This window comes from Alosa alosa, chromosome 19 (assembly GCF_017589495.1).
Source record: "Alosa alosa isolate M-15738 ecotype Scorff River chromosome 19, AALO_Geno_1.1, whole genome shotgun sequence".
Classification (NCBI taxonomy): domain Eukaryota; kingdom Metazoa; phylum Chordata; class Actinopteri; order Clupeiformes; family Clupeidae; genus Alosa; species Alosa alosa.
The window spans coordinates 3440092-3456299 of record NC_063207.1 but is presented as its reverse complement, the minus strand read 5'-3'; the positions used below and the strand labels follow the sequence as shown (position 1 = coordinate 3456299).

Below are 16208 nucleotides of genomic sequence, written 5' to 3'. Positions count from 1 at the left end.
AAAATGACCGAGAAACACAAAGAAAGTGAGCGAGCAAGCGAGAGAGAGAGAAACAGATAAAACGTGCGATATACATACAAACATAAAGTGAGTGAGAGGAAGAGTGTGTAAGCGGGTGAGAAAGAGTGAGAGAAAGAGAGAGAATAGAGGGAGAGAGGGAGGAGAGAGAGCGGGGTCTCACCTCAGAGTCCATGCCTTGCATCTCATCCTTCTCCAGCTGAAATTGCACAAAGTCATCGATGACGTGGAAGAGCTCGGGCGAGACGGCCTTGAAGTACTTGTGGTAGTCGTACTTCACGGCCAGGGAGGCGAAGATGGTGTTGTTGACCAGGGCTGAGCGCAGATCGGTCAGCACACCGGGCGAATGCTGCCGCGGATCTTCATAAAGGTGCTTCGTTATGAGGTAGTCTAAAATTGCATCGCCGAGGAACTCCAATCGCTGGTAACAATCTGTGGACAGGACACAGGGCAGATGGTGTATTTCATACATTGGCTGGACAGCCTAGACCCCTTGTTTTGTCTAAAACTTGTCTAAGGTGCTAAGAGCCTCCTACTGCTTGGACCCCATCAGTCAGCATATGTTTTAAGATTTTTTAGAGAACTAACATAACATTGTTTTGCAAAAATGTATAGACATATGAGATAATTCGGTTGTTAATTCTTAATTGACGAACTGTTGTGATAGGAGGTGTTTATGCCATGTTGTGATGGTGTAGGAGTAGTAGGTGTTTCTACCTGTGATAGTGTTGTAATGATAGGAGGCGTGGGTGAAGGCCTGCAGTAGGTAGGCCTTGTTCTGAAACGTGTAGTTGATCTTGGCCTCAAAGTTCTCAAAGCCAGAGATGAGGTGTACGAGCGTGCGCTCGGCGTCTGGATGATCGAACATGCAGCGCGGCGGGATCTGCAGCCAGCCGTACTGCGGCTCGCCGGGGCTCTGGCCGTTGCCGTGAGCGACGCAGGCCACGACCAGCTCGCCAGCCTTGGCGTCGGGCAGCACCTTGAGTCCGAGCGAGCAGAGGAACATCTGGGCGGCACGCTCGCCGCAGCTGGTCAGGTAGCAGCCGAGCAGAGCCTCCACGCAGTCGGCGATGCTCTTGTCGGCGATGCACTGCTCCGTGTGCAGGTCGTATGAGATGGACTGCTTGCCCAGCTCGCCGCCGCAGCTCTCCTCCGACGGGTTCCAGAAGCCCACCACAAAGTCGTCCTCCTCGGCCGCCTTGCTGGGGTCGAGGTAGCACATGGCGTCCCAGGAGCTGTAGTCGAACTCCTCGGCGCCGCCGACACCGACCCCACCGCCGCCAGTGTCCCCCGCGGCATGCGCGCTGGTCAAGAGCGGGGACTTGCGGGGGGCGCGCCACTGCGGGCAGGGGTCGGCCGGGGGGAAGGTGCCCAGCGAGATCTTGCCGAACGCGCCCGAGCCCATGAGCATGCTGTCGATGAAGCGGATGTGCTCCTGGTCGTACTCCAGCTCCTCCTCCTCCGCGCTCACGCTCCCGTCCTTCACCTCCTTCCAGGGCGGGTTCGCGTCTCCTCCTCCTCCTCCGCCGCCGCCCATAGTCACCTCCGCCACCTCCTCTTCGTCGTCCTCGTCGTCGTCGTCATCGTCGTAGTCGTCTTCGTCCTCGATGGCGCTTCGCCCGTTTGCCAGGTCCTTAGTCTGCAGAGACAGGAGCCCCACCAGAGCGTTAAAGATGAAAATAACTGGCTAAAATAACACTAAAATAATAACAATAACAAACGGCGCCATCTCCTGGACTCCGACACTTCTGACACCCAATGACTCAAGCAGCAGTGGCAAGAGCCCTTCGGAAGGGGCATTCTATGGAGATTACACTTTAAAGTGGTTTAGGGCGAAAGCCAGAGCGTTACTGCCGTTCAGGGAGGGAGAGAGAGAGTGTGTGTGTGTGTGTGTGTGTGTGTGTGTGTGTGTGTGTGTGTGTGTGTGTGTGTGTGCAGGCCCGGGCAGTGCCAACCATATGACTCACGACAGTAAGGCAACCCAATAGCCGACACACAGGCTGAATATCATCTCTATGCCATTAATAGCTCATAAAGTTGACCATGTGGGAAAAAGGCAAATGCATATTCATTAAAATGTTAATGGCTGTGATACCTAATATTGTAATAACATGGGGACCTGACACTTAAAATTACGCAGCGACTGGCGAAGGGGCTCGAACTGCCAGTACACACGCACTCTTGCAACCACAGGGGGAGACCTCAGTAATGGAGAAGAGGGGAAATCAAGCTCTAAAAAACACCCACCGAACCTGTTTGGAATTCAGCGTGTTGGATGCTGAGAATTTTCCAATCACCCGACTTAACGTCTGAGGTCTGCCTGGCTTTTTTTTTTTATTGCCCCACTCAGTTATGATCTACACTTCAGTAAAACGTGGGAATTTTGAGACGTGAAAGGGCCTCCGTGCTGCTGAACTAAATTCAAATTGGTGTGTGGCGATAAAATCCATTACGCTACACTTCGACCTTGGGCCAACATTTGCAAAAACATAATAACACACAACTCCATCCAAAACAAGGCCTGCATTTTGAAGTCGTTTCTAAATGAGTAGGGTTTTAATCTCTAAATACAAGGTACAAGTTGTTGTTGTAGGAGATGGGCCCAAAATCCACTTTCGTTGGGTTGTTACAACTATGACTACTCTATACTCAAATTTTACAATCCCGAGGGCCGTCTGAAAACCCCTGTCAGGCCCGGGGCCAGGCTTTCGCCATAACGACAGATAAAGACCTCTTGTGTTTACGCTGTGGCTCAAACTGCAGCAGGCCCACGGAGCTCAGACTCCACTGCGAAGGCCTGCCCTGACCTGACAGGAAGGACCAAGCTGCCCCCTAGTGGCTCTAGAGAAGACTACACCAAAGGACTTACAAGGCATACACAAAAGCTGAGGATCTGTGTGTTTAGGGCAGAAAGACTTCAGGACAGTACCTCATCTAGTAGAAGTGCCCTTAGTTACTTAGTTAAGTTTATGGTTTCATTTGCATAGCCATAGACACATTTCTATGCACATTTCAGGTATAAAAAGGTGCATGAATGCACACATTCACATTTAAGGGATGAATGAGGTTTATGCCTAACGTAGGAAGGCTACACCGGAAAACAGGTCTAATTACATTCGACTGAGGAATAACTTTGATTCTGCCATATAAACAGTAAATAACATAACATGCAATACATACAAAACAACAATAATATACAGATGAATCTGTGAAACGGAATCTAAAAAACAGGTCAACAGTATTGCCAATTTGGCTCACTGTCAGAATCAATGTTATTGCTTGACAAGCAGAGGTGCTTAGGCCTGTTTTCGATGTTTGGCATAAACGTCATCATTATATATCTAAAGAGAACTTAGTAAAGTTTCACGTCATTATTTTTTATAAACCTCTCACCACATGAGTTGAGTCCTACCTCGTCCGAGTCCCACTTGTCCGTGCTGCTCTTGTCCTGGTTGACCACGTAGCCAGGGGGCAGCCAGTTGACTGGCGGGTCGAAGATGGACACCACCATGCGACTGGGTAGGCCTTTCTTTTTGCCCAGACGATACAGGTTACAGTTGCTGACCTGAGAGAGAGGTAGGAAGAGTATTGATTGATGTAATATTAATTGCTACCTCACCTAATGTCTCCTCTGCATCCAGCTCAGTGGTGTAGTCTACGTGATACGCAGGACTACGCAATATACCAATTTAACAGCCTCACCATCTCTGTATATTAGGGGTGGGCGATATATATCGTCTGCGATAATATCGTGATTGTTGTTTTAACGATGTGCAAATTGACATTATCGAGTATTTAAATTACTTTGGGGGAAAAACACTCGAAATCACGCACTCATAGAAGATAGCCTACCTCCTGGGAATGTATGTGGGAGAAGTGCAGCAGAGCAAGTGTCACGTGATCACTAGTGGGTCACAACATTGTCCCACGCAGCCTAATGTTTATTTTGTGCAGCGAGAGCGAGAGTAGCCTACTTGGGATTTTATGCGGCTACTTCTGTTCAAGTAGCATTGTATGATGAGACAGTCACGTTTTTTCCTACACGGTATTATATGGAGAGAAAACATTAGCCTTTGAGTATTTTAATAGTCAGTTGTAAACAAATAACTATTCTCATGTAACTCTTTTGTAAATGGACTGAAGTTCGCTCTAAATATCTCGTTGCACCGATTATGCTAACCGTTAGCATCTCTATGGGATTTCTCATATACATTAGCTATAAGCTAACACATTAGTTTCTATTCTGTAACTTGGAATGCTAGCCTCATTGATTGCTCTAAAACAAAACATAGAAGGGAAATAACTGAGATGTAGGCTACTCTGTTGGTCTGCTCTTAGTTTTACAGTGAATCCTATAAAAAAGTTTGAAAGGAACTTCAGCTTCAGAGACTTCTTTTCGAAACTGTTCGGCCTATTCATCTTCTCTAATGTAGCTGGAAGAGACCATGTCATTGCCACACACACAAGTGGGGCAGAATTGGAAATGTGTCAGAGTGACAATGCATTGGTTGATTTGGTTAAAAAGTCACAGGTTAGGTTATTGGTTATTATTGTAATGATGCTATTCATAAATAATGAACTGTAAAGTAACTCAGACTTTAACAAAAAAACAATTTTTTAAAGGATATCGACTAATTATCGTTATAGTCAAAATCACAAAAAAAAAATATTTTTTTTGTCATATCATTACACCCTACTGATATTATTTTTTGATCCATACCTCAGCTAACTACAAACTACATTACAGCACACCCCTAACTACTCAGCTGTGTATACCCACTTAAAATAGGCAACTATTGGTATTAACATTTGGGGTTGATCACAGTATACCCACCTCAGCTAACTAAACTACTACTCAACTACTCCCCAACCCTACACAGGGAAGCTGAACTTCCCCAACCCTACACAGGGAAGCTGAACTTACCCAACCCTACACAGGGACGCTGAACCCAACCCTACACAGGGACGCTGAACTTCCCCAACCCTACACAGGGACGCTGAACCCAACCCTACACAGGGACGCTGAACTTCCCCAACCCTACACAGGGAAGCTGAACTTCCCCAACCCTACACAGGGAGCTGAACTTCCCCAACCCTACACAGGGAAGCTGAACTTCCCAACCTTACACAGGGCTGAGCCTACACCCTGAACCCAACCCACAGGGGACGCTTTAGTAAAGGAATGGATAAGGCCACAGGCCAACCATCCTCCATCATCAGGTGTGTACAACAAGAGAAAAGGCTTGTGGACAAAATATTAATCTGCTGAAATCTTAAAAACAAACCCTTCTATTGATAATTGATATTAGGAAGGTTAATACTTTAGATGAACCATCAAGAGCTTCCTTAACACAAATATACAGAGAACGCTGGCTTACTCCTCAACTATCATTAGAAGAAAAAGTGTAAAACGTGTGACCGTGACGACGCGCTCACCTTCTTGCTGCGCATGTAGGACAGGCGTCCCTCGTGGGCGTCGGGGTAGGTGCAGTACAGGTAGGTGGTGATGGCGTGCTTGAGGAAGGAGTCGCCCAGCATCTCCAGCCGCTCCAGGTTGAAGCCGTCGCTGGCGTTGGAGAGCGTGAGCGCCTGCAGGATGAGCCCGGGGTTGGGGCCCAGCGCCTTTGGCGACTCCACCGCTGCCGGCGTGGGACCGGGGGCGGGCGAAGGTGCTGCGGTGCTGAGGGTCGGGGGCGGGGTCGTTGCTGCGGCGACGGTGGTGGTGGTGGCGATGGCGACAGCGGGGCAACAGTCTGAGGTAGGTTTCTTCTTCTGCTTCACGAGTCCGTCGCAGAGGTCCGGGGTCCCGTCTGGGTTACATTCATGGCTGGCCAGGGGTGGAGGCTGGGCCTGGTGCGCGCCGCCGCTCGGGGGAGGGGACTGCACAGGAAGTGAGGTAGTGGTCTCCGCCTCTGCCGCCGCCGTCTCGAGAGTCTCCGGTCCGGTGCCATTGAGGAGGTTCCCGGAGCACACGCAGTCTCGAAGGTCGCCTCGACCCTCCTGCGGCAACTGCAGCCGTGGTGCCGGCAGCGTGTCCGACAGGGGGGGCGAGGGCGGCTCTAGCTTTTCGTCTGGTGCGTTGCAGTTCTCGTGTGGTAGGGGGGTCTCCTCGGGGTCAGAGGGCGTCGGTGACGGCGATCCGTGTTTACAGTGATCGCTGTGCTCGGGACAGGAAATGAAAGCCTTGCTGTCGATGGACTTCTTCCACCCAAAATCCAGATTGGGATACCTGGACATGAAGCAGTAGACATAGAGGGGAACAATGACTCCAGAGGACAGGAGAGGCAGGCACTTTTCCTGTTTTTGGAGGAGGCACATCTATGGGGCACTGAGGGGGACTTCAAATGAGTGTTACAAAAGGCAGGGTGGAAATTGACTGAGTACATGTTTATGCTATGACACCAGTGTTTCCCATACATTGACTTATTTGTGGCGGCCCACCACAATATCAACATTGACCACCACACAATGATTTTCCAGGTTGTACTAAATTGTGCTTAAATCTGGTTAGCATCATAACCACGCTGTGCTAATTTGTTAAAAACTGTTGTATTCAAGTTAATTCTGCAAGCTAACCACCACAAATGGAATTCCATTCTGTGGGAAACACTGGACACTTTACGCTAAGCCAAATAGCTAGCTGCTCACGCCTCACTCATACATATTGGACACGCTGCAACGGTCAAGACGCATCGGTCCACAGGGTAAACATTTAATTAGCGTGTTTGGTGGTGACAAGGGCAGCCGTGGCCTACTGGTTAGCGCTTCGGACTTGTAACCGGAGTGTTGCCGGTTCGAACCCCGACCAGTAGGCACAGCTGAAGTGCCCTTGAGCATGGCACCTAACCCCTCACTGCTCCCCGAGCGCCGCTGTTGTTGCAGGCAGCTCACTGCGCCGGGATTAGTGTGCGCTTCACCTTTGTGTTTACTGTGTTTACTGTGTGCTGAGTGTGTGATTGGGATAAATGCAGAGACCAAATTTCCCTCATGGGATCAAAAGAGTATATATACTTATACTTATACTTATACATATACAAAAGCATGTCAGTGTAAATGCCCCTTAAAGGCACACTATGCAAGATTTACACCTTTATGATGGTAAACGAACTTGTAATAGGCAAATCGTTTAAGCCCCTACCGAGAAAACCAGCCATGCAACTTCCAAGAGTGGCGCCCCGCCAAAACTCGCGAGAACCGTGAAACATTACCTTGTCAGTAGATATAGCTCTTTGGGGATAGTTTTTGCCCGTTGTTAATCATTCACCTCCACAACTAAAGCATTTGCATTGTGAACAGGGGGGATAAGTCACGAGAACTTTGCTATTTACAATAGCAGAGTAACATATAAATACATCGTGACTCTAGAGGGAGCTCTAACTTGCACTGATATAGTTTTTTTATATTACCTTGTCTACTCTCTTATATGTCCATATTTATTTTATGCTGGTCTAAAGACTTTATTCTTGCACTGTTGGACTTATTCATTTGCACCATCACCATGACACTCAGTCACACAGAGCACATTACCTTACCTTACTATGCACAGAGAATCACAGGCTCAGTCACTGACTCAGTCATTGCAAGCACCTCATGCTTAATCACCGCTAAGCAAACTATGTGGATACTGTTTTAGACTTGATTTAGATTTAGTGTTATTTAGTATAATTTGTATTTTAGTATTCTTTATCTTCTACTGTCCTTATTGCTTAGTTATAGTTTTTATATTATATACTTGTATAACTTTTTCTGCTGTTAGTGCATGTTGTGTGTGATGTCTGTATGCTACTGAGACCTCTATCTCTAAACTCGCCAAAAATACCTAAACCTACACACTATAGCTTTAAAACTGCTGGGTGATGGTTGCAGTGATGGTTGACTGTCTGGTTGAACGCAACACAAGTGGAGGACAACAACACTCACTTTAAAAACGAGCAAAAACTTTTGCCTCTGAAGAAAAATGACAATGCAATCAAAGAGCAAAGAAGGTCGTGCCGTTCCAACACAGCAATGGAAACATAAATTCTGAAAGGGACAATCAGGAGACCATTCCTATTCAACCTCAACGCCACCTGGGACATGCCCCGAGTTTCTGCAATGGAAATGTACCTAATATGGAGTCAGACTGGACCTGTGCCACATGCTGTCCTCCAGAGCAACATCTGGTCATTATTCAGCTTATTATCCCAAAGTTCAACAGCTGTCCATCCATCCTTTGTGTGGAACATCAATATAAAAACGTTGACCAATCAGGAAAGGCTCTCTGCACCTTATCCCATTACTTGCACTTGGCAAAACCAACCATGCATTTTTTGTGGAGACATCCAAATATTTTTTTATGATTTAGAACAGAACTAGATATAGAACTATACATGTACATGATTGGTATTGGATTAATGGCTAACCTCCATGATGACTATTTTTGCCAGGGCGTACTTCCTCTCCTAACATTTTTAACAACCAAACACACTTAAAGCAACACCAAAGAACTTGCCCTCTGTCGCACGCACGCTATTTGTTTATCCAGCACCGGCTTTGCAAATAACAATGTCCACAGACAAGGTAGAAATAAGTTGCATGATTTATGAAAGTACGATGTATTGCGACATCAAACTCAAGTCAAATTTGTAGTTTCTTATGTCTCATTCCATCGAACTACAGATCCGCTACCCGATCTGGCAAACTTACATAGTCTTGCGGTTATAGCCGATAGAGGGCTGCGGTTTAATGCAGAAGTGCCGTTCACCCTGTTACGAGTTGATGAACCACTGAAACGATTTTGGAAACATTATTTTAAGGTGGAAAAAACTCTTTGGTGTTGCTTTAACATGCACATCCCTTTCTTCTCTTCTTCCCTGCTCTACCTCCTCTTTCTTCTCTTCTTCCCTGCTCTACCTCCTCTTTCTTCTCTTCTTCCCTGCTCTACCTCCTCCTTCTACCACTTCCTCCACGCGGACTAGTGCTTCAACCTTCTGCACTCTCATCCCTCTGCTAAGAGTATTGAGTGATGCAGTGTTAATTCGTACCTAAGGTCTCCTTTGCGTTGTAGCTTAAATGTTAATCCTCATTTTTGCACTACACAAGGCCTTCCTTCCTACCTGAAGTCAGGGGGTAAAAGTTCTGGGGTACCTGAAGTCAGGGGGTAAGTTCTGGGCCCCAACGCCGGCGTCCGTGGCAGTTTGAGATCGCAGCTCTTCGGCAGTGAGCAGGCAGTGCAGGCGGTAGAGAATGCTGGGTAGGCACACCGCCTTCCTCCACAGAGAGGCGGGAATCGGGTGGATGGCACACAGCTCAGGAACCAGGATCTGAGAATGGGGGGGGGGGAGAGAGAGAGGGGAGGTTAGAGGGACTGCATGTGCAGCTGACATTTCCAATGACCCAACAACCAACCTCGCCCCACCCAGATTCCCCAAAAATGTAATTATAGGCAAAGCCTCGGGAGGAGTGTGAGTCATTGTGTGTGTGTGTGTGTGTGTGTGTGTGCATTGTATTGTGTGATTGCTTAATGAGAAACGTTAGTGGCGAGCAGAGCCCCCAAGATGCGTGGACCACCGTGTCCTGGCCTCCCCAGATGGGCTCGGCCCGCGCTGGAGATTGGAAATCATTACCTGTTTGTTTTGCAGGCTTTCCCACTTGGCCTTCCTCTTCTCAGCACTGCTCAGGGGCAGGGCTTTTCCCTTCTGGTTCAGATGGCGAGGAGTTAACAGGTTCAGCCTGCCAGCGACACACACACACACACACACACACACACGGTCAGCATCCTGCTTGGGAAGGATTTCAGCCGTGAAATGTATTCTCCCCCCACCCCCACCCCCCTGGTCTTCCTTCTCCACCTTACCTTGAGGACGTATGGTCCACGTCCAGCAGCGGCTGGTTGAGATTGGACAGGTCCAGGTTGTACTTGGTTTTGTAGTACTCCTCGAAGGTCTCATATTCCGGCGATGGGAATTTACTGAGCGGGGTAAGGTCCGTGTAGACGTCCGCAACATAAAAGCGGTGAGGCTGGTCAAAATTGCGATACCTGATGGACAAAATTAATTAGTCAGACTCCGTTTGTGTCTATGCTTGACCCCGAGTAATACATTTGTTGTTACTCCTTGTGGGAATGTGTTAAAATATTGGAAATGTTAATGTAATTCCCATCTCACCTTGGAATGATGACTGCATCCTGGTAATCCTCCAGTTTAAAGGTGAAAGGGTTCTGCTTGGTGTACTGGGTGTTTGGGATGCCAATACGAGCTTCCGATTTTTCAATGTCTTCCATGAACTTGAAGTCCAAATCCAGAGTGTTGGAATCCTCGACTAGGAAAACAAGAGAACAGACTTCAAAGAGCTGCCAAACACCACAAACCACAGGTCAGAAAACCGAACGGAAAAAGGTAGCGTACATGTACGCGTGACACACACACACACACACACACACACACACACACACACACACACACACACACACACACACACACACACACACACACACACACACACACACACACACACACACACACACACACACACAGCTGAAGTGGCTAGGCATATTCAACAAATTAAACTGGCACTAGTTAAGTAAACAACGGCAGTAAAAGAACCGTGTCAGCCATATTCGCACTCTAGGCCTCAATCCTAAAGACCTTGGCTGTGCACGCTTGGTCTCCAGTTGTATGTGGTTTGCACCGGGGACCACTACAGCAGATGTGGTCCACCAAAATGACCTCAGCAATACTACCACTGACCACCTGAATTAAACATCTCAAAGAAGAGGTGCATGTATTCTTTCAGAACTCGGAACATAATTCTACCAAATTCATCACAATTTAACTCAATCACGAAAATGCAATGGCACAAGCCTTTAGTTTGGAATTACTAGAGGTGGATTTTGTTGATATCCACTACCTCACACAAATTCAGTTTAATGAGAAAATGCAGAGCTGTCGGTCAGGCTTGGACACCTGCCTATAGTGCGGGCTTGTTAGAGGTGGATTTTGTTGCTCTGCGCTACTCAGAGAGACCGCTGGACCCTGGGGGAAAATGCCACATCCCTGCTCTCCTGAAGGGGAGAATGTTACACTTCCTTGGGAGTGTGGAAAAATAGGCACACATTTGTGAATTAGCATTTCAAACAGTCAAGGGCAAACCAGCCCTCTGTGTCAGTTCTAAATGTTCCAGACAGTACGTAAGAGAAATCCAAGGTTCCTCAGTTCTATTTTGTTTCGGCTGCATATTCCATACACAGCTCTTATAAGTATGCGACAGTGCATACATTAACATCCAATTAACGTCCGATTGTTGAGGCCTTGACAGTGATAAACTCTGACACTCACACACCCCTCTGCAAACCGTGTTAGGGTCATGGATGGAACATCTGTGAACTAGCCTAAGCATGCCGACAAAACAAAATGGCCTCCGTTGCTGAGCTACAGAATGGATGTGGAGGCCTCACAGGATGCAATAGAAAACAGAAAATGGGTAAAAATGCAGTGCAAAAAGCAGGGCTGATTCATATAACACTGAGTGGTAGGAACACAGGCAGGGCTGATGAACAACAGAGTATCAGCATTATGACTGTATAATGGTAGACAGCAGGTACTGTAACTTTAAAGTAAGTATATAGACCTCCCTCCAAATGTCTAGGATTAGCGTTGTACAAGCAACAGGCACTAGCACCCATTGTTATTAGCCTAAGGTTAGTAGTGCAGTAGCAACAGGCACTAGCACCCATGGTAATTAGACTAAAGTTAGCACTGCAATAGCAACAAGCGCTAGCAATGGATTTTAGCATTTACTAAAATTTACTTTGTGTCCAAACTCTTGTGCGCCAGTTCCAAGCACATAGGCTTAGCCTCTTCCTAGATTAAAAGCAAACTTCAATGAAAATCTCCATTCGAAAAAAGCAAAAAAATTCCATGAACATATCCATTCACAGTAAACTAACCGCAAGTGGCTCGATTAAGCGCGTGAGGTGTGTTGGTGTGGTGAGGAACTGACCGACGTTGAGCGGCAGCACGCAGTAGGCGGCGTCGGCCTCGGTGGGCTTGAACTCGAGCGCGGGCTTCTCCAGCCGCAGGATGTGGGAGAAGATGTACTGGTGCAGGCGCGTGATCAGCTCCAGTTGGGCCGGCGACAGCAGGAAGCCCGAGCGCTGCAGCTCGATGGAGATGGTCACCTCGCCGGAGCGTGTGTACACTGGGAAGTGTGGGATCTGGGAGCAGAGCGGAAACAAACTCACAATCACAACCACTGCATTACAGAGCCCGCCCTGCTGCACTTAGTCTGCTACACATTAAAAGAGATCATACTGATTCACAGAAGATATAAAAATAGGACCTAAAACCAAATATTGGATTACAAATAAAACTGACTAACATGAGAATAATTACATTTAATTTAATTACACAAATGAATAATGTTAAAAGGGACAGGTGAATAGAAGACATGGAAGGAGAATTTGTTTTTCTTTTGGGCTCAAAGAAACACTACTGGACACGCTTGAATGTGAAGTGCACTAAACATTTGCAGATTTTCTGGAATGGAATTTAGGCCCAGCAGATGCAAATATGCCGTTGTGTGTGTGCGTATGTCTTGCTTTGTGTCTGTGCTTGTAAAAACAAGAGATTTCCTTCTTAGTTTTAGCAAATTGGAATTGATTCAGCATCACCATGCATGACTGATCAGAGAGAAAAAGAGAGAGAGAGAGAGAGAGAGAGAAAGAGTGTGTTTGTGTGCGAGAGAGTGAGAGAGAGAAAATGAGCATGAGAGAGAGAAAGAGAGAGAGAGGGTGTGTGTGTGTGTGTGTGTGTGTGAGAAAGAACGAGAGAAAGTGTGTATGTGAGAGAGAGTAAGAGAGACAGATAAAGAGAGAGACATGCACCCAGGAACACACAGGCACACACACACACACACACACACACACACACACACATACATACATACAGGCACACACAGGCAACACACAGGCACACACTCACCAGTTTGTTAATCTTGAATGAGTATGTATTTTCCATATATTTGTACTCCAAGAATTCTGTATGTTGTTTAAATGTTCAGCTTTGGTGAGAGAGAGAGAGAGGAAAGAGAGAGAGAGAGAGAGAGAGAGAGAGAGAGAGAGAGAGAGAAAGAGAGAGAGAGAAAGAGAGAAAGAGAGAGAGAGGAAGAGAGGAAAAGAGAGAGAGAGAGAGAGAGAGAGAGTGCAAAGTGGTTACCCGGGGTATGGGTTTGGCGGTCAGGATGCCAAAGCATCGCGTGGTGTCCTCTGGGGGGTAGAGCTTCCTGCGCCTGAAGTTGAGCTCATCAGGCAGAGGGGTGGTGAGGACCATGCCGATCACGTACAGGTAGCACGGCTGCTCAGGGACCGGGTAGCTGTCCCGAAGACACTCCGGTATCTGCCAAAGCACAGTTAACGTTTATTACATAGTCTAAAAAAACATTTATAGGGCAAAAAACAGGCGTAAGGCCTGGACATGGACTCCTCTTAATTCACTAATTCATGTTTTTGAATCAAGGACAGCACTCACTAGTACTTCTTTTACATTTTACAGTTCTGTCCCTAATTAAAAACAAAAAAATACATATAATTTCACTCAGAATTCTTGCCTATTTTATTACTTCTATTACTGTTGTTTAAGGTTTGTGCCATAGTGTCGATTCAGTATTAGTATCGAGATACTTAGGTAAGGTATCGTATCAAAGTCATAATTTTAGCATCATGGCAACAACGTAGTGGATGGAAGAAGCCGGGAGAAGAGGAGGAGTGGAAGCAGAGATGAGGAAAGGAGAGGAGAGGAGAGGAGAGGAAAGGAAAGGAGAGGAGAGGAGAAAAGAGAGGAAGCAGAGATCTCAGAGAGGAGAGGAGAGGAGAGGAAGCAGAGATCTCAGAGAGGAGAGGAGAGGAGAGGGTGGAGGCGATGCTCACGGCTTTGGGGTAGCACTGCCTCCTCTTGGTTGACCCCGGCCGGCCAGGCACACTGGTCTCTTCCTCGTCGTGCAGGTCCAGCTCCTCCTCGTACTTCACCGTCTCCTTGCCCACGGGCATCAGGTGGTCATCCAGCTCCCCTGAGCACGCACACACACACACACACACAAACACGAACACACACACACACACACACACACACACACACACACACACACACACACACGCGCGCACACACATACATTTGTGCATGCGCACACACACACACACACACAAACACACATGTGCACACATATACGAACACACGCACAGTCAGCATCATCTAAAGAACACATTCAGAACCACCACAGGTCACGTTCACTGCTCTGCTTGACTTTCTGCATAACTGAGAACAGTTTCAGTAACACACAACAAAGCCACTGTAGTAGCGTGGCTTTGATTAAATAAATCTGTTAATAAGTGCTTTGTACAGTGTGTGTGTGTGTGTGTGTGTGTGTGTGTGTGTGGTGACACAGCATTCAGAGTCTGGTTCATTTCTCAGGAAAAAAGGAGGCGACTGAAATCAAAGGAGCTTAAACAGTACTAAAGGATTTCATGTCGTTCACAACAGGAAAACATCAAACGCAAGCAACACTAAACCCACCCCCTCTGATCAGACCTTACCGATTTTGTGCAGCTTTTCACAACAAAGAAGAGCCACTGCTTTCTCAGCAAGTCTTGCACAGTTCATCACAGGCCCCTAAAAGGCAACAGAAACACACACACAGTACTCAGTATGACACGCACTCTACATGACTGCCTCTACTTTGAAGTAGAGAACTCCCCAAAGGGGGGTCAACTTGTGTTCAGCAATACTAAATAAATATATTAAAATAAGCTGTGTGGTTTTTTTTTGTTTATTTGTTGTTTGTGGACTTAAAACTTTGAAGAATTTTTTAAGGCAGGCTAAAATGCTAAAATCGACACAATATCCCTGTACGATCTACAGATTATTATAATAGATGATTATATAGGTATCAAGGTATAATCTAGGTATTAAAGAATATTGGTCTCATTTAAAGGTGCTCTAAGCGATGCTGGGTAACATCACTTCTGTTGACTTTCAAACAGAACAGACAGCTAGCTCGCTACTTCCTCCCCCTCCCTCCCGTGCTGCTCCTGTGAAATTGAAACTCTCCTAAACGTGCATCTCGTCTGTGATTTGCTGGAACAGTTTGTTATGTTTTTTTATGGGCTAGGTTTGCCCAGGTTGTTTTTGTTGCCGTTTTTGTTGCCTGGGCTGTCCACAGAGATCGCTTTTTTTTACAGTGTATTCAGGACACAGACAGCTAGCGGTTGGTTAGGTGATGTTTGCAGTAAGTGACATAAAATGTTTTAGTCTAAAAAATCGCTTAGAGCACCTTTAAGGTCATATTATAGGCTACATATTAAGGTCATATTATAGGCTATATATTAAGGTCATATTATAGGCTATATATTACGGTCATATTACAGGCTATATATTAAGGCATTTCACCCAAAGGCTGGGGAGTCTGCCCTGTCCTCACCTTCACTGGCTCCCTGAGGGGCGAGTTGATTGGCAGGTAGAGGGTTGACTGGTAGAGTCCATCCTTCAGCTCCGCCGTCTTGCACTTGGGGGCCAGATGGGTGAAGGGGTCGCTGGGGAGTCTGGCACAGTATCTGCACACACCACAGTGGACGACAACAATCAACAAGGCTCCAGCAGCAACACACCACACACAGTACATACAAGTGAACTGACGCTATCTGTTCACATGTATTCACTGTAAACCTAGGAAGCCACAATAACACACTTGACTTGGGAACAACTAAATGTTGTGCGAGAAGCTACAAAAACAAGGAAAAAGGTTTGTACCATGGGATATTTTTTTTTCTTTTTGAAAATGATAATTTTGGGTTTTTTACCCTTTACTAGATAGGACAGCAAAGAGACACCAAGAAACGAGTGGGAGAGAGAGATGGGGTGTGGATTTAGGAAATAACCGCAGGTCCAACTCGAACCTGGGTCTCCCCCCGTGGACACTTGGACTTGAATGTAGTACGGGTGGGGCCACTTGTGCTGCAGCTCCCCGTACCATGTGACTTTTGTTGTTAAGTTAATGATGTAGGCATTGTAGGCAAGTCTTCACAGATGAACCCAGTCCTCTGTACACCTGTGTGGATGCTCAATGCACTGCTGGAACAGCTTAATGCCATTCCCCCCTACGTAAACAAGGCATTCTATGCTAATAATTCTATGGCTTTGTAAGGGATGGTTCTCTGCCTC

General features: G+C 46.7%; 1 protein-coding gene across 4 annotated transcripts in view; it reads right to left on the bottom strand.

Annotated features, from left to right (window-relative positions):
* Nucleotides 1-16208, bottom strand: part of dicer1 (dicer 1, ribonuclease type III) — a 52934-nt gene that overhangs the window by 19867 nt on the left and 16859 nt on the right. For all 4 annotated transcript variants that reach the window (XM_048227280.1, XM_048227283.1, XM_048227281.1 and 1 more), the window contains 13 exons: nucleotides 15469-15601; nucleotides 14585-14660; nucleotides 13922-14061; nucleotides 13212-13391; nucleotides 11998-12211; nucleotides 10164-10317; nucleotides 9854-10036; nucleotides 9624-9729; nucleotides 9145-9320; nucleotides 5455-6247; nucleotides 3431-3583; nucleotides 736-1657; nucleotides 182-450 (listed from right to left, as the gene is read on the bottom strand). In XM_048227280.1, the coding sequence (XP_048083237.1) occupies nucleotides 182-450; nucleotides 736-1657; nucleotides 3431-3583; nucleotides 5455-6247; nucleotides 9145-9320; nucleotides 9624-9729; nucleotides 9854-10036; nucleotides 10164-10317; nucleotides 11998-12211; nucleotides 13212-13391; nucleotides 13922-14061; nucleotides 14585-14660; nucleotides 15469-15601 (3499 nt within the window). The remainder of the gene's footprint in view (nucleotides 1-181; nucleotides 451-735; nucleotides 1658-3430; nucleotides 3584-5454; nucleotides 6248-9144; nucleotides 9321-9623; nucleotides 9730-9853; nucleotides 10037-10163; nucleotides 10318-11997; nucleotides 12212-13211; nucleotides 13392-13921; nucleotides 14062-14584; nucleotides 14661-15468; nucleotides 15602-16208) is intronic.